The sequence below is a fragment of the Microcaecilia unicolor genome, chromosome 3, assembly GCF_901765095.1.
Source record: "Microcaecilia unicolor chromosome 3, aMicUni1.1, whole genome shotgun sequence".
Lineage (NCBI taxonomy): Eukaryota > Metazoa > Chordata > Amphibia > Gymnophiona > Siphonopidae > Microcaecilia > Microcaecilia unicolor.
Genome location: NC_044033.1, coordinates 384841026 through 384863349, shown reverse-complemented (window position 1 = coordinate 384863349; position 22324 = coordinate 384841026). Strand labels below are relative to the sequence as shown.

The 22324-nt window shown below is 45.3% G+C and overlaps 1 protein-coding gene across 1 annotated transcript in view; it reads right to left on the bottom strand.

Annotated features, from left to right (window-relative positions):
* The window catches only part of LOC115467020, an 85818-nt gene extending 76091 nt beyond the window's left edge, over window positions 1-9727 (bottom strand). The window contains exon 1 of the mRNA XM_030198662.1: window positions 9586-9727. Coding sequence (XP_030054522.1) covers window positions 9586-9702 — 117 coding nt within the window. The 5' untranslated portion in view covers window positions 9703-9727. The remainder of the gene's footprint in view (window positions 1-9585) is intronic.
* Window positions 9728-22324: the final 12597 nt, after the last annotated feature.

Here is a 22324-nt window from a genome sequence, read left to right as displayed (position 1 = left end):
GAAGGACCGGGACATGCATCGGTCGCGAAACTGTCACCCACCAAGGGCGAATCCGGCTTGAAGACCCCCGCATCCCCTCTAGAAGCGCTCGAGCGACCCGGGGAGCGACCCTTTGCGCCCTCGCCCTCCGACGCCATGAGCCACGAGGAGAAGAATCGGGGAACCCCCGCCCGCTATAAAAAGGTAAAATTACCTGCTGTCCGCTCCGAGTTGTAACGACCTGGTGTCTCAGTGAGTAGCTGCAATAGACGCTTAAATAAATGTCGAAATAAACGCCTTTAAGGCCGTTCAAAATTTTTTTTTTTTTTTTTTTAACGGAGCCAGCGGGAGGGGGGAGAAAAGGAGGGACCTGGCACCACCAGGTTTGCACTTGCTCAAAAGAGCCCTCAACCCCAGGCACTCAACAAAACCTAAAAATTAGGCTTGGAGGCCTAGCCAGAGCTGCTGCTGTGTGTGACCACCACCTGCTGAGATAGAGAACATACTGGGGAGTTTCCGGCAGCACATGACCACATATAGGGAGGCAAAAGTTTGCTCTCTATCTCCACCTGCTGGTAGATGGACACAACCCACCAGTCTATGGATTGATCAGCTTGATGATATGGAAGAGGACAATTAAAAGCTTCCGCTCATCTCCAAGGGCAGCAATCATACAGGTGAGGAACCAGAATCTTTGTTACATTATGTATATTTGATGGGGGTTTTTTGGAACCCAAACTCCATTGAGGATGGTGATATAGGCTTGTCAACCTCAGAGGGTATTCAAAACCCTGGGGCTGGTGGTTGGGAGGCGGGGATAGTGCTGGACAGACTTATATGGTCTGTGCCCTGAAAAAGACAGGTACAAATCAAGGTAAAGTATACACAAAAAATGGTACATGTGAGTTTATCTTGTTGGGCAGACTGGGTGGACCGTGCAGGTCTTTTTCTGCCGTCATCTACTATGTTATTATGTTATATTCAGACCGCAGGAGATAACTGGGCTGTCTCCCACAGTTGGCGCTAAACCTGGATATTCAATGCCGGTCCGTTTCCGGTGCCCGGCATTGAATATCCAGTTTAACTTTGGCCAGTCTGATTTTAGCAGGCCATGCTGATATTCAGCGCTGGCTGCTTAAAGTCAGACTGGCCAAAGTTATTCCACCTACTGTGGCAGCCAAATATGGCTGCCAAACTTGGCCGGTCTGGTTTTGAAAAATCGGCAGCTAGCCAGTTATATCGCCCATATAACCGGCTATCTTTTAGTTTTAACAATTTTTACTGATGACGAGTCCAACAATAAGAATATACAAAGAATCCAGCTGCAGAACACACATAAAGAAAAAAAAAGAGTATCTAACAAACTGTCATCACACATTTTTATCCTCCCTCCCTACCTACTATTCCAGTTTAAATCATCTATTAGTGACCACAACCTGAATGCCAAAGAAAGAAGCAAACGCCAAATGGCTAAAGAGGTATCATCGACAGAATGAGTATGAAAATTAGCCCCTCCTATCCCCCAAAGAGGTACTGTATACAAACTTATTTATTTATTTTATTTATTTATTGCATTTGTACCCCACGTTTTCCCACCTATTTGCAGGCTCAATGTGGCTTACATAGTACCGTCAAAGGCGTTTGCCCAGTCGGTGGATAACAAATACAAAGTTGTATAGTGATCGTATGAAGTATAAGTGGAGGGTCAGAATGGATGACGATTGTGTGATGTCCTGTTCGATCATAGTTATGCTGTGTTGGTAGGTGAAGAGGGTTACGTGGGGTAGGCCTTTTGGAAGAGGTAGGTTTTTAGTGATTTCCTGAAGTTCAAGTGGTCGTGGATTGTTTTCACAGCTTTTGGGAGTCCATTCCATAGTTGCATGCTTATGTAGGAGAAGCCGGCTGCGTAAGTTGTTTTGTATTTCAGTCCTTTGCAATTTGGGTAGTGTAGGTTTAGGTAGGATCTTGACGATCTGACTTTGTTTCTTATTGGTATGTCTATAAGGTCTGTCATGTATCCTGGGACTACGCCATAAATGATTTTGTGGACATATATTAAAGGGTCCATATAAGATTATCCTTGACTGCATAATATCTTATGAACTAAAGTAAATAATTCAGGGGGTCTGTTCTCCACCAATTACCTATAAGGTAACAAGATTTGCAATTGCAAGAATAAGGGGGAATTAAATATTATATTTGTTGGATTACATTAACCAGCACTGCCAGGCTTAAAAGCATGTGCTCAGAACAGAAAAGACCATATATTTAACTTCAAAAGGGTTTATTTACAATACAGGCAATGTAATCATGTTACAAGCGAGAGGTATCTTTTAGAAGGATCTTGGTACAGGAGAAATTTTCTACAAGATAACAGATCTGAATCATAAGTTAACTCGTTATCTCGTGCATATTCATTGTGGGTATCCTCAAAACCCGAGTGGCTTAGTATGTCCTGAGGACTGGGCTGAGAACCCCTGCCTTAAGTGCATAAATATTTAGGAGCAGACAGTCCAAAAACTTCTCCATTGTAAATATGAGAAAGCTTTTTGAGGTCCTACTACTTTTTTTTCCCAAACAAGAAAGAGAAATAAAGAGTCCCTCCTGAAATCTGAGACAATCAAATTTAAAGAGAAGAAACAAGTACAGGAATTATATTTGAAATATGAAACCTCTCTTTAATCTTATTTTTAAGCAGTCACCTACTGCTCTCCCCCTCCCCTGTACTACAGCTGATATCCCCACATTTGGGAGCACCATAGGAGGAGTCGTGGGGTGGGAAGTGGTGATGTCCAATTCTTCCATTCAAATTTGCCAGACTTGGGGGTGCTATTAGAAGGAACCTATGAAAAATACAGGGCCATTTACTGCACACAGGGACAAACTGACGGTATAGAGTAACAGCTTGTATATACAGCATCAGAATGTAATCAAATGCAGTTGGGAATTTGCAAGGAACAATAACCCATTTCACTCAGCAGTAGACTGGATATCAATCTAACCAACTTATCATAAAATCCAATCACATCAAAGAAAAATGCACAGCAAATCCCCTCAGACCTTGTCCTTTTTGTCTTTAATATAATAAGATATTCTCTGCTGTTGTTGTTTCAGACATTTGTTTCTAATGTGATACTACTGTAAGTGGGCTACTAGAATCAACTGAGAGACTACGGTCTTATTTTGCAGGTATCACAGAGCTCCAGCTCAGCAAACCAAGCAGGGTGTGATATAAAATAGAAAGTTAATCATCCTTGATGCTTTTTCCTCTATTCCTCCTTCCCCCAGAACAGAGATATCAGCATGTATATCCACTGCATATGCAGCAATGATCCCAACTTCTCACAGCCTCTCCAGCACCATTGTCAAGTTTAGCATAAAAACACAGTGATCGATGTAGTTGCCTGGCTTTACCCTCCTGACATATACTGGGGATTTTATAAGTGGACATCAAAATCTTTTTCTAGTCCTTAGTGTCTACATCTGAACCCAGATCTTTATTCCATTTGCCTTTGATCCAGACAAAATAACCTCAAACTCAGCCAGCCTGCATGATCCATCTGCAAATGGATGACATTCCGTTAGTGTACTGACTTATCCAATATGACAGAACACTTTGGCAAAAGGAATATGGTCTGTGACGTTGGCCCCGATATTCAAAATGGTTTAACTGGGCAAGAGAGGCTTCTACCTGCTTAAATTACACTGAATTGGTTGGGAGGAGTTATTCAGCAACATTTAACTTGGCCAGAGGATATTTTACACACCCCAGAATACTGAAATAACTAAAAAGTGAAATTGCTGATCTACTATTAGTGATCTGTAACATATAAATCATCCATGGTACATGAAGATTGGAAAGTGCCAATGTAACACTTATTTTTTTTAAGGATTCCACAGATGTATTGGGGGGGGGGAAAACAGACCAGTAAGCCTGATGTGAGTGCCAGGCAAAATGGTAGAAATACAGTACAGTCCGATTATCCAATTTCGTTAATCCAACCATCCGGCATATCCAACAGAATCCCCCCCCCCCCCCAATGATATCATCGCATTTCTATTAAAAAACAAGTTTTGAAAATCAGGAACTCTATGCCTTTGTTTATGCATCATTTAAGGGTTTTATGAGTGTTTTCCATATTATCTGACTTTTCACTTATCCGACAACAGGTCGGTCCAGTTTACGTTGGATAATCAAGACTTTACTGTATTATAAAGAACAAAGGGGGTCTTACTAAGCCGTGATAGAATTTTTAGCTCGTGATAGAAAATCAGCTGTAAACGCCGAGACGCCCATTATATTCCTATGGGCATCTCAGCGTTTACCGCCAGCTGATTTCTACCATGAGCTATAAACGCTATCGCACAGAAACATGGTTTAAGAGACAAACATGGTTTAACAGGACAAAGTAAACATTGGTTCAGCCAAGGGAAGTCTTGCTTCAACAATTTGCTACATTTATTTTTCTGAAGGTGTGACTAAATATGTAAAGGGTATAGGTGAGGCAGTTGACGTAGCATATCTAGATTTTCGGAAATCTTTTGATAAATTCCTTCATGAGAGATTCTTGAGAAAGTTAAAAAGCCATGGGATCACAGGCAATATTTTGTTGTGGATAGGAACAGAAAATAGGCCATTTCTCTCAATGGAGGGAAGTGAATAATAAGATGCCATAGGAATCTATACTGGGACCAGTTCTTTTCAGCATACCTAAATTATATGGAAATGGGAATGATGCGAGGTGAACAAATGTGCAGATCACAGAAAGTTGCTAAATCGCATGCAAACTATGAGAAATTGCAGGAGAAAAGGCACAGAAAGGGGATGGGATGATTTCCCTATGAGGAAAGGCTATAGAGGAGAGAGCTCTTCAGCTTGGAGAAGAGTCGGCTGAGGAGAGATATGATAGAGGTCTATAAAATACTGAGTGGAGTGGAACAGATAGACATGAATCACTTATTTACTCTTTCCAAAAATGCAAGGACTAGGGGGCACGCAATAAAGCTACTAAGAAGTAAATTTAAAACATGCCAGAGAAAGTGTAATTAAACTCTGCAATTCAATGCCAGAGAATGTGGTAAAAGCAGTTAGCTTAGCAGAGTTTAAAAAAAGGTTTGGACAATTTCCTAAAAGAAAAGTCCATAAGCCATTATTATGATGGACTTGGGAAAATCCATTGCTTATTTCTAGGATAAGAAACATAAAATCTGTTTTTACTCTTTTGGGATTTTGCCAGGTACTTGTGACCTGGATTGACCACTGTTGGAAACAGGATACTGGGCTTGATAGGCCTTCGATCTGTCCCAGTCTTGCAATGCTTATGTTATCACCTTACAAGACTAGAAGATTGGGCATCCAAACGGCAGATACAAATTTAGGGGTCTTTTTACTAAAGTGTGTAGGGCACCTACTGCTGAATTCCCTATATGATGCCCAAAATTTGCCACAAATTTGGATTTGTGCACACATCTTGCTACGCACTATAACAATATGCATCCAAATCCCATAGCGCGCAACCAAAAAAGGGGCATGGCCATGGGAGGTGCCTAGGCGAGTCAGACACATTCCTAAAATTTGCATGCAGTGTTATAGAATACCAGGAATGTGCACCCAAATTGGACACTGGAAATTAATACATCTAGTTCTGCAGGTTTAAGTCCTGGTGACCAAATCTGGGTGCTGAAATCGACACTCAATGCTATTCTATAATGAGTGTTCATCTTTGAGTGCCCATTATAGAATAGCATTGAGTGCCATTTACCGAATCTAGGCCCAGATGCACAATGATCCCCGTTAAGAATCAGTCTGTATTTTCAAATTGGTAAAAATCATCGATTTGGAAATACAGAGGGATTCCCAAAGAGAGCTGCATGCAAATGAGGTGCTTGCTGCTTTTGCAAACAGGGCTCATTTGCATGCGATGGGGGGTAGCCAGTCGGTCAGCTGAACATGCTTAAGAGCAGCCTATCACTAAGAATGGCTGCTTTGTGCATGCCACAGATGGCTTTCATAAATGCAGACAAGCTGCATGTATGAAAAAAGCATTTTTGTTTTCCAGAACAGAGGGGCTCCAACTCCAGCCCCTTGTGAAGATTCTCTTACGCCAGATCTCTGGTCTACCAAGCCTGACTTCCTGCGATGAGTTCAGCAACAGAGGCTTGCCAACTGGTTCTCCCTGCAATGCTGTTTCCGTCGAAGTGAGTAACCACACTGTTGCCTTGTCTCTTTGTAGTTGCAGAGGAACCGGTCCCACTGGGCTGAGTGATGCCTCATTCCCGAAGCCCAAACCCTCAAGTTCGGCCAGCCGGATCACCCTGTGAAATGGCTGAAAAGAAGCCGGTGATTTCCGCCTGTTTCATTCCAAGTTTCGAGGGCTGCTGAGCAGCTGCAGCAATCTTGCTTTTTCTCTTCGGCATCAAGAACATAAGAAAGCAGCACCTAAGCACCAGGTAACAATTTTATAGCAGGAGCTGTACAGCACGGGTGTCTCACTGCTTTGCCATCTTGGATTATCTCCCTCTCCATAGCTATCACTTTGGAGGAGTAACTCCTTCTGCAGCCATGCTCTCTCAAGAGCTAGGCCACTTTGCCACGCCCCACAGAGGAAGATGCAGTTCCAGGTCACACTGCTGAGGAAACCAATGTGAGAGCAGGCACTGCTGCAGGGAATGCATGTGCGCTCTGACCCACCATACCACCTCCAGGGTTGCCACCATCGATCCCAACTCTAGAAGGTAGCCCTCTCCTGAGGGGCCTTGGAGCTTCAGTATCCTCATCAACAAAAACACGCTGCCCAGGAGGGTGTCGAAGCACGCCCCCAAGTGCATGAGACTCTGCATTGGTGACAGATGACTTTTCGCCGGGACTACATCCAAGACTCTCCAGAGATTGCACCACCCATGCCATAACTGTCCTATTTTCCTGAAACAATTTGGCCCTGATCAATCCATTGTCAACATACAGATGCACCAGAATAATCTCTTTGCGGAGTGCCACTTTAAAAGGTCCAGTGAGCCATCACCAGGCTGCATGGTAGGGTGCAAAATTGAAAATGTCACCTAAAACAGCAAAAACCAGGAACCGCTGATGGGCCCAACAAATGAGAATGTGTAGATATGCCTCTGTGACACTCCCCTTTTCACACTGTCACTATGGCCAATTTCAAGGTTTTGATACAAAAACTGGGAACTTTCAGGTCTCTGTTGACTCTTGTGGTCCAAAATAGGTCAAAAAGTGCTCTCTTTCTTGGGAACTACATAATAAATGGAGTAGCTCCCTGAGCCGCATTCCTCTTAGGAAATAGGAACGACCACCTTAAGCCGCCGCAGTCTCAATAAGGTGTCCTCGACAACGCCTGTTTTCCTTCGGGCACGGAAGGGCAACTCCAGGAAAAAAATTCAGCAAGGGGTTTTCGAATTCCAGAGTGCAACCATCTCAGAACCCACTGGTCTGTGGTAATCTGGATCCACCTTTGATAAAAGGCCTGTAAACGACTCCCCTACAGCCACCAGAGCTAGGACAATGACAACCTCATTGTGAACCTAGACCCGAGCCCAAGATATTAGAGCCTGGCTCCTGGCCACTACATCGACCTCCGCGAAACCGAGTCCTCTAAAAGAAACATTCACACTGAGTGTCACTAAGCATATCTGGACAATATAGATGGGCATCTCGATGCCAACCCCGTCAGTACAGCACGGCTCCCTGCCTTTGGACAATCCTCAGGTGAACGAGGAACCTTGGACTCATCCAGACACCTAACCACCTTGTCAAGTTCCTCTCCAAAAAGCATAGTGCCCATGAAAGGGAATGTACAGAGGTTAGACTTAGAGGCCACATCTACAGCCCAGCCCCACAGCCACAAGGACCTCCAGGCTGCCACCATGAAGCCCATGTTCTTCGCCAAAGCCCAAAGTAAATCATAGAGAGCATCCACCAAAAAAAAAAGAGATTTTTAATCTTGCCCACCTCCTGGGCCATAGTGAGCCGATCAGATGGAGGTCTGTCTAGCACCTTCCCATCCCACCAAATCCACACTCGTGCCACTAGGCCCCCACAAACGATCACTGCAAGGTCAGAGCTGAGAGGTCAAAACTATGTTTCAGAAGAGATTCCATCCTGGAGTCTTGAGGATCCTTCAGGGCAGCATCCCCATCCACAGGAATGGTGGTGGCCTTGGTGATGGCAGTAACAACCGAATCCACCATCAGGTGCCTCAATAATTCTACACCCTCACCTGGGAAGGAGTAGAGCTTGTCCATCTCCTTGGCAACCATTTCCATTCCATATGGATCATATCTCTGAGATCCTGGTTCATGGAAAGGACTGAAGAAGTTTACAAATCCCCTTCACCAAGGAATCCACCTTTCTGGCACTATCCTCAACTGGGGCACCTTTTTCAAAATTTAACACTGAGAGGGGAAGTTATCAACATGGGCTACTGCTGAGTTATTTTACCACAAGTCGGATTATTTTAGCACAGGAGATGGGCAGGAATGGAAGAGATTACTTGCAAGGTCGGGCAGGGATGGAGGAGATTCCAGTGGGGATGGGTGAAATTTCTATCTTAAATCGTAGAACTTTGTCTCCTTAAAATCAAGGCTTTGCTGATAATAAAAAGCAAATTTCCTGACACTTTTGAGTGTCTTCACTAAACTGTAAATGAAAGGAGACTCTCTTACGTATATCTATACACTGCTGAATCCATCTAGTGGTGCTACAGAAATAACAGGTCGTAGTGCTGTAGAAATGTTTGTAGTAGTAGTAGTCGTCAGTGTTGCCAGGGCTGTGGGATTCCCGCCCAATTGGACTCCTTTCCACAACCCGCTGCGGCTTTTTCACGCCGCTTGTGGTTGCGGGATTTTGGGCGGCTTTTTTTTGCCCCGTCGCGATTTTTTCGCCTGCTGCGGGTTGGCTGGTTTTCCCGCGGCTGCAGCCAATAAAAGCCCCACGGAGGCAGTCTTAATGATGTCATTTAGATTGTAAGCTCTTTGAGCAGGGACTGTCTCTTTGTATCAGGTGTTCAGCGCTGCGTGCGTCTGGTAGCGCTATACAAATGCTAATAATAATTATAATGTTTATTAATGATGTCATTCATATGCAAATGACTTTGCGCGAATTTTGGGCTGGTTTTGGGTGTGGAAAATTTTTTACATCTGGCAACACTGGAATAGGGAGGAACATGAGAAAGAAGGAAGTGTTTTTGGAGAGAGTATAAATCTTCCTTCCTGACCCATCCATTGCTCCAGCCTTCTCCCGATCTGTCCTGACTGCTGAATTTCACATCTGCTCATATATTCACATTTTCCTAACTGCATGCTCTTAGCCCTACGATCACACTTGCATAAGCACCCACCACCACCACCGTTGTACACTGCCCCGCCCCAATCTGATCCCAGTCACCCCTCCCGATTCCGAATCAGGAAATTCAAATATGAACATTCTGGAAACCATTAGCTGCCGAAAAAGTAACGCTCCCCTAAACAATTGTATGAGCAGAGCAAAGCAAAACGAACACCGGAGAATGAAGGAAGCGTTCTCTTCTTAGCAGTGGGGTCATGACTGCCTGGTTTGTGGATTGCTACGGGACGAGCACATCCTCTTACCTGCGGCTGCCCGGACCACTCCTGCGTGTGCCGAGTAAATCTCACCGACTTTTCCAGAGGGCTGTTTCCCATTTGGCCCTCTCTGCCAGAGTTTTTGACAGTCTTCCTCCCTTCCATTCCCCAGGAAAAAGAAAGTGAAAGCAAACGCCTGACAAGCTTTCTGTGCGTTGTGGTATGGAAAACGTCGGGCCAACAGCGACACCTAATGGAAATCCGTAAACCTTTAACATGCTCGTTTAAATGAAACTCCCCCTGGCTTGCCCTTCTCGGGTTAGCAAAATGGTGTATTTAGAGTTTTGGGTTGTGCCCCTATCCTGGACTCGCGAAGAGGGGAGAGGGATTGGGGAGCGTCACATCAGGTACTTGTGACCTGGATTGGCCACAGCTGGAAGCAGGATACTGGGCTAGATGGACCACTGGACTGACCCCAGTCAGTGGCGTTCCTAGGGCGGCTGCCACCGGGGCCGGATCGCCGATGCCCCCCCCCCCCCCGAAACGACACCCCACCCCCTTCGGGTGCATTTTTACCTGCTGGGGGGGGGGGGTGCCGCACACCTGTCGGCTTCGCTTGTTCCGTGCTCCCTCACAGGACTGTTCCGGGGCAGAGGGAGCACGGAACAAGCGGCGCCGAGAGGCGCGTGGCAACCCCCCAGCGGTGTGCACCTGGGGTGGACCACACCCCCCCCCCCCCCCCCTAGGAACACCACTGGACCCAGTATGACTGTTCTTATGTAACAAAACTTAGTGCCCTTGGTATAGGCCCTAAAGTGACTGACTGGATTAAAAATTGGTTAGGAGACAGAGGGTAGTGGTAAATGGAGTTCACTCTGAGGAAAAGGATGTTAGCAGTGGTGTGACACAGTTGGACCTGCTCTTTTTAATTTCTTGGAGTTACATTCAGTGGCGTAGCCAGAAGTCAATTTTTGGGTGGGCCAACAGGTTGGATGGGTGGGCACTAGACAGTGGTGTGCTGGTAAATGTTTAACAACAGGCTCTCTCCCTGGTCCACCTCTGCGCCCCCCCCCCCCTCAAAATTGCAGAGCTGGCTATAGCCGGGGAGAGAGCCTGGGGGGTGGGGGAGGCAATGCATTACTCTCTCCAGAAAAAAAATGATCCCAGGTTCCAATCTAATTTATGTTTAATGTGGGATAAAATGCCATAAATAATTAAATAAATATAATCTTTTCATGTTGAGCACCTGATTCTCAAAGTGGACATGTTCCAATCATTATAATTAAAATAAAATGATTTTTTTCTACCTTTGCTGTCTGGTGACTTTGTTTTTCTGATCATACTGGCCCAGTATCTGATTCTGCTGCTATCTGTCCTCTTTACTCCGTTTCCAGGGCTTCCTTTCCATTTATTTCTTTACTTTCTGCCTTTCTTCTTCATTTCTTGCTCTGGGTCCTCCGCAGACTTGACTGTCCAGTGGATCCAGCTTCTGCCTATTTTCTTCATCCATGTGCAATTTTCTCCTCTCTTCCTTTTCCCTCATCTCATCTCCTTCCTCACTCTTCCCTTCCCTCCATCCATGTCCAGCATTTCTTCTATCTCCCTTCCCTCTCCTCCATCCATATCCAGCAGCCTCCTCTCTCCTGTCCTTCCCTCCATGTCCAGCAACCCTCCTCTGCCCCCTGCCCTCCCCTCCATCCACCCATGTCCAGCAACCTTCCTCTCTCCTCTTCCCTCCCCTCCATCCACCCATGTCCAGCAACTCTCCTCTCCCCTCCATCCATCCACCCATGTCCAGCAACCTTCCTCTCTCCTCTTCCCTCCCCTCCATCCACCCATGTCCAGCAACTCTCCTCTCCCCTCCATCCATCCCCAGCAATTCTCTTCTCTCCCCTGCCCCTATCCATCCATCCCCAGCAATTCTGTTCTTGCCCCTGTCCCCTCCTTCCATCATCCCCAGCAATTCTTCTCTCTCCCCTGCCCCCCACCTCCATCCATCCATCCATCCCCAGCAATTCTCTCTCCCCTGACCCCCACCACCATCCATCCATAACGTGACTCTCCTCTCTCCCCTCCCGCTCCCATCCATGTGTCCAGCGATTCTCCTTCACCCCCATGCATCCTTCCCTCCCATTCCACCTGCCCGCCCTCTCTCTGACGGCAACGCATCCCAGACGCTGCCTACCGCCGCTACGATCTACCTCCTCCCTCTGTCTCACTCTCAACAGCAGTGGTAGCGATTCAAACACGCTGCTGCCTCCTGCTTCTAACCCGGAAGCGTCTCCTCTGCAGAGGAGACGCTTCCGGGTTAGAAGCAGGAGGCAGCAGCGTGTTTGAATCGCGACGCTACCGCTGCTGTTGAGTGAGACAGAGGGAGGAGGTAGATCGTGGTGGCGGCGGAGGCAGCGTCTGGGAAGCGCTGCTGTCAGAGAGAAGGAGGCAGATGCAGGATCAGCGCTGCCTGCTCCCTCCGCTTCGCTGCTGGGTGGGCCTAGGCCCATCCAGGCCCACCCGTGGCTACGCCCCTGGTTACATTGTAAAAGGACTGTCTGATAAGGGTTGTCTTTTGCAGAAGATACTAAACTCTGTAATAGGGTAGATACCTCAGAGGGTGTGGATAGCATGAGGAGATACCTAGCAAAGCTTGAAAATTTGTCTAGAAACTGGCAACTAAAATTTAATACTAAAAAAAAATGCAAGGTCATTCATTTGGGCTGCAAAAATCCAAGGGAACGGTGTAGTATAGGGAGTGAAGGACTTCTGTGTATGAAATAAGAGCGTGACTGGGGGGGGGGGGGGGTGAACATATCTGATGATCTTAAGGTGGCAAAACATGCAGAAAAGCAAACAAAGCCAGCAGGATGCTCAGGTGCATAGGCAGAGGAATGGCCATTAGTAACAAAAAAAAGGAGTACCATTGTATAAGTCTCTGGTGAGGCTCCATTTAGAATACTGTGTGCAATTCTGAAGACCATACCTTCACAAAGGTATAAACAGGATGGAGTTGGTCCAGAGCACAGCTGTAAAATTGGTCAGTGATATGAGAGAGACATTTAAATATCTTCATGGCATTAATGTACGGGAGGTGAACCTTTTTTCAAATGAAGAAAAACTCTGGAGAGAGAGGGCATAGGATGAAGTTAGTGGTTATAGGCTCAGAAGTAATCTAAGAAATTACTTTTTTATGGAAATGGCAGTGAATGCATGGAATAGCTGTCCAGTGGAAGTGGTGGAGACAGACTGTCAAGAAAGCATGGGACAAGCATGGGATCTCTTAGGGAGAGAGGAGGAGATAGTGGATGGGCAGACTGCATGGGGCATGTGGCCTTTGTCTGCTGTTGTGTTTCTATGTCTAATTGCAACTTATAGAATACTAGTATAAGTCTGCATTTTAGCTCCTAATTTTGGTTGCCAGAACTCTGGCCCAGATGCATCAACCAAACGTAAAAAAATGTAAAACGTAAAAGTCCTTAACGAATGTTAAAAAACAAAGAATGCACCAAAAAAACAAGTCTTTAATGTTCGGTATGGTATTGTAAAGTACAATGCATTAAAGATTTGTCAAATTGGTGTAATCCCCGTCTGTAATCGGCCCCTATAGCATGCGCAGAGCAGCCAAGCGTTATGCTGGCTGCTCTGCGCATGCCACAAACATCAAAACAAAACAAAAAAAAAACAAAACACAAACACGTGGCTCCCCGCTTCCCCCTGCATAAAGCAAAAAAGGATCGGGAGGGGGCAAAGGCACTCATCATGAGCATCCTGTAAAGACGGCCTTGCCCCCACCCCACCTGGAGTCGCCGCTGCTCCCCGCTTTTCCCTGTATTAAATAAAAAATTAAAACAACCTACGTATTAAACCTACGTAGGTTGCTTACGTCAGATGGGGGCGTGCGAGAGGGGGGATCGGGACGTGCGAGCGTTTAGCTCTGTGATCCTAGCAGGAGAGTGCAGTTGAAGACGTCCTCCTCAAGACTCCAAAAAGGACGTCCTTCATAAACCCCCCTTTCTAACAAAAGACCTCTTTCACTGTGATCCCCTTTAGCTCAGCAGAGAGACCTGGGCCCACCCCCGGCTGGGGGAAACAGAGGAAGGGAGGGGGACCGGGGCAGCTTAAAGTTGTTGACAGAACCGGGAAATTGGCTTCAGAGGAGAGCAGAGTGATTTTTTTTTTAATTTAATAGAGGGGGAAGTGGGGAGCAGCGTCGACCTCGGGCGGGGGAAGGGGGCAAGGGCGTCCATACAGGACGCTCCTGACAAGCGCCTTTGCCCCTTCCACTCCTTTTTTGCTTTTGGGGTTTTTTTTTTCCAATTTTATGCAGGGGGAAGCGGGGAGCCACGTGTTTGTGTGTGTGTGTGTTTTTTTTTTTTTTTTTCAAACATGCCAGCTTGGATTTTTATGCTACAGGGAGAAGCGGGGAGCAGTGTCTGTATGACAGCTCAGGCCTTAACGACAGGTCTGACTTCACGTTAAATATATCATGGTAAATGATTCGTTGCAATCGTCGGTATGGTTAGTGCATTGCGAATTGTTCACATTTCAATTGGAAGTGACTCGTTTGCATTCCGCTTTTGTTAGCTGCTAGCATCATCGGAAAATGGCCTTTAATGCATGCTACGGTTGAAAATTTCTTCGTTAAAGGGTCATTAAAGTTTTGTGCATCTTGGCCTCTGTGTCAGAGGCTGGTGTAAATGGTTTGTTCCTGTCAATTATGCACATAACTGACAGTATTCTGTTACCTAGTGCATAAGTGGACAACCCCCCCCCCCCCCGACCCTTCTCTGCCCCTCACATCCACCCCCCCATGCAGCTACAGGCTATATAACATTTGTGCAAAAAGGTTATAGAATAATGACAAAGTTTAAGTTACTGCAAATTAATGGCAAATAGCTCAACACCAATTATCACCAATAATTGGTTGTCAATTAGCAGCAAATTTGTCAAGTGACATATGTAACTTTAGGTATTCTGTAATGTGTGCAAGCCATTTTGCGCATCAAGTGTAAAATTGTGCATGCAAGATTAGAGAACAAGGGGAATAATGCTCAAACTTCCCTGAGAAGTACCTAATTATGCACCACAGACTAACCACCAGTGTATAGAGTTGCTGATATTGGCCTGGAGAGCCTCCAGCAGAGAAAATACTTTTAGCCTCCCTATTTAATGAATGTCCTTTCTCCATACATTCTTGCAATTGTACTAACTCATGTGGTATAGCAAAATTTACTGCTGTTTCCCTAGTGGAGGTTTTGTGAAAATAGGAGGCATTTAAACAAGTTCTTCCTAAATTTATTCTAGGAGGTGTAAAGTGAGTATGTTGAAGGGGGAAGGATGCCATCTGTGGTGGTTTTAAACTACTCCTAGATCCAACTTTCCCTGCTGTGGGAATGTTCAAATAATTTCCATGGATATCAGAGTACCTGCACATCTTCTTGCAGTGGCAAAAGAGAAAGGAAGTCCTTGACTGGCACTCAATCACCTACTTTAACCAAAGAAGGTTAAAATAGTTGAGATGGAAGAATGGGGATCCATGACCAACCCTGAATCCTATGGATTATGACAATAGGTAGACCACGCAATGCTTTTTGGTTTGCCCATTTCTTGAGGACAGCCCCTGAACCATGTAGGGTCTTCCTGAGTTCAGCTCACGAGTGATGAAATGTGCATATGGGTGAAAAATTAATTTGGATGGGGAAATTAATATTAATGGGGAAGACTACTTATTTCTATAGTGCTACTAGACGTACACAGCGCTGTACATTTGAACATGTAAGAGACAGTCCCTGCTCAACAGAGCTCACAATCTAATCAGGACAAACAGGACAACTAAGGAATAGAGGAATTACTTATGGTGAGAATGAGTAAAACAGACATGGGTAACAAACAAGTAAATAGGCGTTAAAAGCAGCCTCAGAAAGGTGGGCTTTTAATCTAGATTTGAATAGGGCTAAAGAGGGAGTCTGACATATTAACTCAGGAAGCCTATTCTAGGCATACAGTGCAGCAAGATACAGTGGGGGAAATAAGTATTTGATCCCTTGCTGATTTTGTAAGTTTGCCCACTGACAAAGACATGAGCAGCCCATAATTGAAGGGTAGGTTATTGGTAACAGTGAGAGATAGCACATCACAAATTAAATCCGGAAAATCACATTGTGGAAAGTATATGAATTTATTTGCATTCTGCAGAGGGAAATAAGTATTTGATCCCCCACCAACCAGTAAGAGATCTGGCCCCTACAGACCAGGTAGATGCTCCAAATCAACTCGTTACCTGCATGACAGACAGCTGTCGGCAATGGTCACCTGTATGAAAGACACCTGTCCACAGACTCAGTGAATCAGTCAGACTCTAACCTCTACAAAATGGCCAAGAGCAAAGAGCTGTCTAAGGATGTCAGGGACAAGATCATACACCTGCACAAGGCTGGAATGGGCTACAAAACCATCAGTAAGACGCTGGGCGAGAAGGAGACAACTGTTGGTGCCATAGTAAGAAAATGGAAGAAGTACAAAATGACTGTCAATCGACAAAGATCTGGGGCTCCACGCAAAATCTCACCTCGTGGGGTATCCTTGATCATGAGGAAGGTTAGAAATCAGCCTACAACTACAAGGGGGGAACTTGTCAATGATCTCAAGGCAGCTGGGACCACTGTCACCACGAAAACCATTGGTAACACATTACGACATAACGGATTGCAATCCTGCAGTGCCCGCAAGGTCCCCCTGCTCCGGAAGGCACATGTGACGGCCCGTCTGAAGTTTGCCAGTGAACACCTGGATGATGCCGAGAGTGATTGGGAGAAGGTGCTGTGGTCAGATGAGACAAAAATTGAGCTCTTTGGCATGAACTCAACTCGCCGTGTTTGGAGGAAGAGAAATGCTGCCTATGACCCAAAGAACACCGTCCCCACTGTCAAGCATGGAGGTGGAAATGTTATGTTTTGGGGGTGTTTCTCTGCTAAGGGCACAGGACTACTTCACCGCATCAATGGGAGAATGGATGGGGCCATGTACCGTACAATTCTGAGTGACAACCTCCTTCCCTCCGCCAGGGCCTTAAAAATGGGTCGTGGCTGGGTCTTCCAGCACGACAATGACCCAAAACATACAGCCAAGGCAACAAAGGAGTGGCTCAGGAAGAAGCACATTAGGGTCATGGAGTGGCCTAGCCAGTCACCAGACCTTAATCCCATTGAAAACTTATGGAGGGAGCTGAAGCTGCGAGTTGCCAAGCGACAGCCCAGAACTCTTAATGATTTAGAGATGATCTGCAAAGAGGAGTGGACCAAAATTCCTCCTGACATGTGTGCAAACCTCATCATCAACTACAGAAGACGTCTGACCGCTGTGCTTGCCAACAAGGGTTTTGCCACCAAGTATTAGGTCTTGTTTGCCAGAGGGATTAAATACTTATTTCCCTCTGCAGAATGCAAATAAATTCATATACTTTCCACAATGTGATTTTCCGGATTTAATTTGTGATGTGCTATCTCTCACTGTTACCAATAACCTACCCTTCAATTATGGGCTGCTCATGTCTTTGTCAGTGGGCAAACTTACAAAATCAGCAAGGGATCAAATACTTATTTCCCCCACTGTAAAAGGAACAGAGTCTGTAGTTGGCAGTGGGAAGAGGGGGGGGTTACAGATCATGAACAGAGTTCCTGGAGAGGAGTGTAGGGAAAGATAGGAGTGGAGAGATACTAAGGAGCTGCAGAGTGAATACACTTGTAAGTCAATAAGAGGAGTTTGAACTATATGCGGAAATGGTTAGGGAGCCAATGAAGTGACTTGAGAGGGCTAATGTGAATGTAGCAACACTGGCAGAATATAAGGTGTGCAGCAGAATTTTGAACAGATTGACAAGTGTGCAAAAGTGTGGATGGAGGAGGGAGAGAGGCAATAGCCAGCCAGATGCACTAACTCCACAGAAAGAGCCCTTCCCTTACTGATCCCTTAGCAAATCGGTAAAAAACGGGCATGTATGAAGGAAATCACATGCAAATGAGCTGCTCGCTGTTAACTCATTTGCACACGATTTCCTTCCTAAGGAGGGGAAGCCACTCGGCCAGCTGTGCATCCGCAGAGCAGCCAAGCGTTATGCTGGCTGCTCTGCACATGCCAAAGACGGCTTCATACACGTCCTTCACTCAAAAAAAAAAAAAAAAAACAGGAAGTCCCTGATGAGCACTTGGATGTTTTTTTTCTTCAGATTTTGTGATGGGCGTCCTTGGACGTGTTTTTCTTACGTGCCCGAAATGACCATGCTGGAGAGAATCAGGGATCGGGATGTGCGAGGACGTCCAAATTAAAACTATTTAGTCGTCCCTTTCGATTATGCTCTAGGTCTCTCTCAGCCAATCACAGCGTGTTTAGCTGTCACTGGAGACCGCACCTATGGAAAGATATAAACAGGATGGAGTCGGTCCAGAGGGCGGCTAAGAAAATAATTAGCGGTCTTGAACGCAAAAATTATAGGGACAGGCTTATGAGCCTCAACATGTATACGCTGGAAGAGAGGAGACATGATAGAGATGTTTAAATATCTCAAGGGCATTTATGTACAGGAAGAGAGCCTTTTTCAAACAAAGGAGAGCTCTGGAAAGAGGGAGCATGTGACAAAGTTAAGAGGGAATAGGCTTAGGAGTAATCTAAGGAAGTACTATTTCACAGAAAGGGTGGTGGAGGTGTGGAATGGCCTCCCGGTGGAGGGTAAGTTGTAATATTAAAGTCTCCTCCCACTATCAATGGGTGCCCATGCATGGCTATCAATTTGGAGAAGAAACTGTGTGAATAAATGTTGGGGGCATAAACAGAGCAGATGGCTATTTTTTCCCCTGTAGGTACCCCATCCAGACCACATAGTGGCCATCAGGGTATGCAATAATCTTATGACATAGGGCATCCAGTTTTGTATGGATCAGGATCGCTACCCCCCCCCCCCCCCTTTGCCTACCATTATAGGATGCAGATGCCAGCTTCCCAACCCAATCTCTTTTTAATTTGACATGCTCATGATGAGTTAGGTGGGTTTCCTGCAAGAGTAAAACCTCCACCTTAGACCGTTTGACATAGTTCAAGATCTTTGTGCGTTTTACAGGTGAGTGTATTCCATCCACATTTAACGTAGGAAGTCGTAGGTCACCCATTCCACCACTCTACTAGCGGTCTATCGTGAAAATGCAAGCCAGCAATGTTGAAGGCTAAAGACAGTGTCCCAGCTGCGCCAACCCCGCCCATGCCTGACAAGCCCTTCCTCGAGCCAGAATGAATCTTCAGCAGTTTCAGGAGCACGGAGTCTCTCCCCTCCCCCCCTAAATCCTCAGACAAAACCAAGAACTTGTCGCACTCCCCCTCTCCCCCCCTCCACTCACTCGCCACACCTCCCACCCCCTGCACATATGACCCTCCCCCTCATACACATCTTCCACTCATCCACACGCACGCAATCACCCATAGAAAAATGTCCCCGCACCCTGCCCCCTCTCCCTCTAGCACTCCCCCGTCTCCCCTCTGATCTAAGCCCCCCCATCTGTATTACTTCTATAGCTTCCCCCCGCCCCCCTCCTTCCCATCCAGTAAATAGTAATCAGTTACAGTGCGGTCCCCCTGACATACATGGAGCCCACCAACGAACAGGAGTCCCTTACTGTAAGTCCAATAGAACACCAACAGAACCGTTAATCAGGGGCTCTCAGGACAATCTTTCTGACTTTAGGGAGAAACATCTCTCACGACCAGAACTCACAGTACTTTGCTCTGCCACAAGCATGAACTCTCACTCGGGAGGAGGCAGCTTCTTTATGAACTCATGGAGCTCTGCAGCCGCTGTAAAAGTTAGGTTGCGGTTGTTGTGAAGCAGTCTCACCCTCACCGGGTACTGGAAAGCAAACTTGATACCTCTGCTAAAGAGTTGGGAACAGAAAGGTGCTAGCACCATCCGCTGCTCTGAAACACGTGGCGAGAAATCTTGGAACAGAAGTATTTTCGAGCCTTTGTAATCCAGGTTGCGCGAGCGTTTGTACAGTTCCAATATCCTGGCTTTAGTAGCATAGTTCAGGTAATGCACTATGACTGGGCGTGGTCTACTACTACTACTACTTAACATTTCTAATGCGCTACTAGGGTTACGTAGCGCTGTACAATTTAACATGGAAGGACAGTCCCTGCTCGAAGAGCTTACAATCTAACCTGCTTCCTCTCTCCGAGTCCCTACCCGTTGCGCTCTCTCCACATGGATCGGGCCCGCCTCTGAGGGGAGCCCAACTGCCTCTGGCAGCCATTTTTCCATGACTTCCAGTAGGTCCGTTTCTTTGATGGCTTCTGGGAGGCCGACAATTCGCAAATTATTCCACCTTGCCTGGTTCTCTTGGTCTTCCACCCATTCTAACAAGCGTGTATTCTGTGCCTCCAGCACTCCTATTTTTTCCTCCATCACGTGCACACAATCCTCTTGGGCAGATATATGCTCTTCCGCTTGCTGTATGCATACCGCCTGGCCAGCCAATGAATCCTTCAGCTCGTCCATAGCAACATGCAGCTTGGCAAGTTTGTCGTCTAACAATTGCAATGTTTCGCATCGAAAGTTGGATAGTGTCATCTGCAGCCTGTGGCATCAAAGAATCTCGTTGTTGGGCCATCTTGTGCGCGCTCCCTGCAGCTTGTTCCCTGCTTGCACGGGCCGCTTTGATTGGCATACCAGGCTTTGCTGGCCTTCCACCGTCAATTTGTTGTCAGATGAGTCCCCCCCAAGTTCCAACGTTGGTGGGTCGGTTTTAGATTGAAAAATTCACCGCGGGGGTGCCAAAAGAAGAGGGTTTATCGGAGTGAGGGAGTGGAGCTAAGCTTGTGGGTGTCCGCTCAGGCTGCTGCCATCACGTGACCCCCTTCTTCCTCTATTCTCCCATTTCCTCCTCAGCCCATTTTCCCTCATAATTGTCTAATTCTTTATTCTCCTTTTTCAGGCTCTTTCCCCTCCAATACTGTTCACATTAGGCTCCTATTTTAAGGCTCTTTCCCCTCCAATATTGTTCACTTTAGGTTCCTATTTTAAATTTCCTTTCCTATCTCTTTGTAATATCCAAAACTCAGATTCAATTAACTTAAAAAAAATAGGTAATACCCCCTCAAAACGCAAGTTCATCAACTCTCTGTTAACTACTTATATATTTGAAACAATGGACTTGCTGAATCACAAAAGTCCAGAAACAAACTTGCACACAGCTATTATCATTGTTCAAAAAAACTCCATAGAAGAAAAATTAAACATGCAATCTTCATAATATTGGACAAAGTGCTATACAAAAACTAGTGAAATGCACTTATCTACATAGAAGTACTTATCCCAATATTGAGTCACACAGTATTTGCAGAAAAGAATAAGTGTGGTCCCAATACGGGACCCGTTTCACTTCCAACTTCTTCTGGAGACCCACTGCATTATCAATTGACTAATAGTACTTGACTGCTGACAGCAAAGAAATTGCATCTACATTCAAAAAGGACGCCTTCACTGCAGAGAGCCAATAGTGGTTAAATGACAGTAACAAAGTCAGCCTCCAGAAGCTGGAAGTAAAATGGGACCCCGTTGGGACCACACTGTTACTCTTTTCTACAAAGACTCTTATGACTCAACATCGGGATAAGTACTCCTATGAAGATAAGTGCATTTCACTAGTTTTTGTATAGCAATGTCTAATATTATGAAGACTGCTTGCTTAATGAGTTTTTGGATTTTTGATACTCTATATAAAGTACGGAGGTTTTTTGACCAATGGTTATTGTTTCAGCTGTGTGCAAGTTTATTTCTGGACTTTTATGATTTAGCAAATCCATTGTTCTTTGCCACAGTTTTATGAAGGACATGTTTCTCCCAGTTGGCCAGCAGATGGCGATTGTTTTACAGCTGTAGCAGAAGTCACAGTAGATATTTTTTCTGTCCTTGAAGAGCTATTTTTTTTTTAATAATAAAAAAAGAAAGTTACAAATAGCTGCAGTGGGATTTGATCCAACAACCTCTGGTTTCTGCCTTGGTTCTCAATAATCATCTCTAACCGCCACATGGACGTCCATGTGACCATTTCATAATATGAATTTCTTGCTGGCACAAAGATGTCCATGTCCCTTGTTTGTCCTGTTCATAGTGTGGATGTTTCAGTTTGTAAAATGGGATGTTCATGCTAGACACAGCCAGCACTTGGTCGTCCATTTGTCCTGTATTTAGAACAACTGTATAGCAGCAGATTCTGTTCTAAAATCTATGAGAAATGGGCATTCATATTCTGAGTTAGACATCCTTTCTAAAATGCCACTCTAAACTTGCATGTTGGGAGGGGATATACTGAAAAACTAAAATATTTTAGGCCATAACTCAGCAGATAAGCAAAGAATTCAGAGATTCTTCTCCTGGTTTATGTACTATATAAAAAAAGCCTATTTCAAACTGAAACAGCCGAGATTAAGGTCTTATTTTCTACTACACCATTTCAGGGTTATTGTACAATTAACTATCCTCTCACTGTTAGATTATGGAAACTCATTATACAAATGAGAATACAAAAAATGAAAATACAAAAAATTAAAAATTCAGCTGTTAGGTTAATATTCCAGAAAACACATATTGATCATGTTACTCTGTTGTTGAATTCTTTACACTGGCTGCCAGTTCAGGCTCAAATTATTTTTAAGACACTTTTGTTTTCTATTTAAGTTTCTGGATGGTATTGGTCCTGTAGGTGGTTCTCAATTATTGAGGGGTCCCTTTTACTAAGCCACGTAAGCG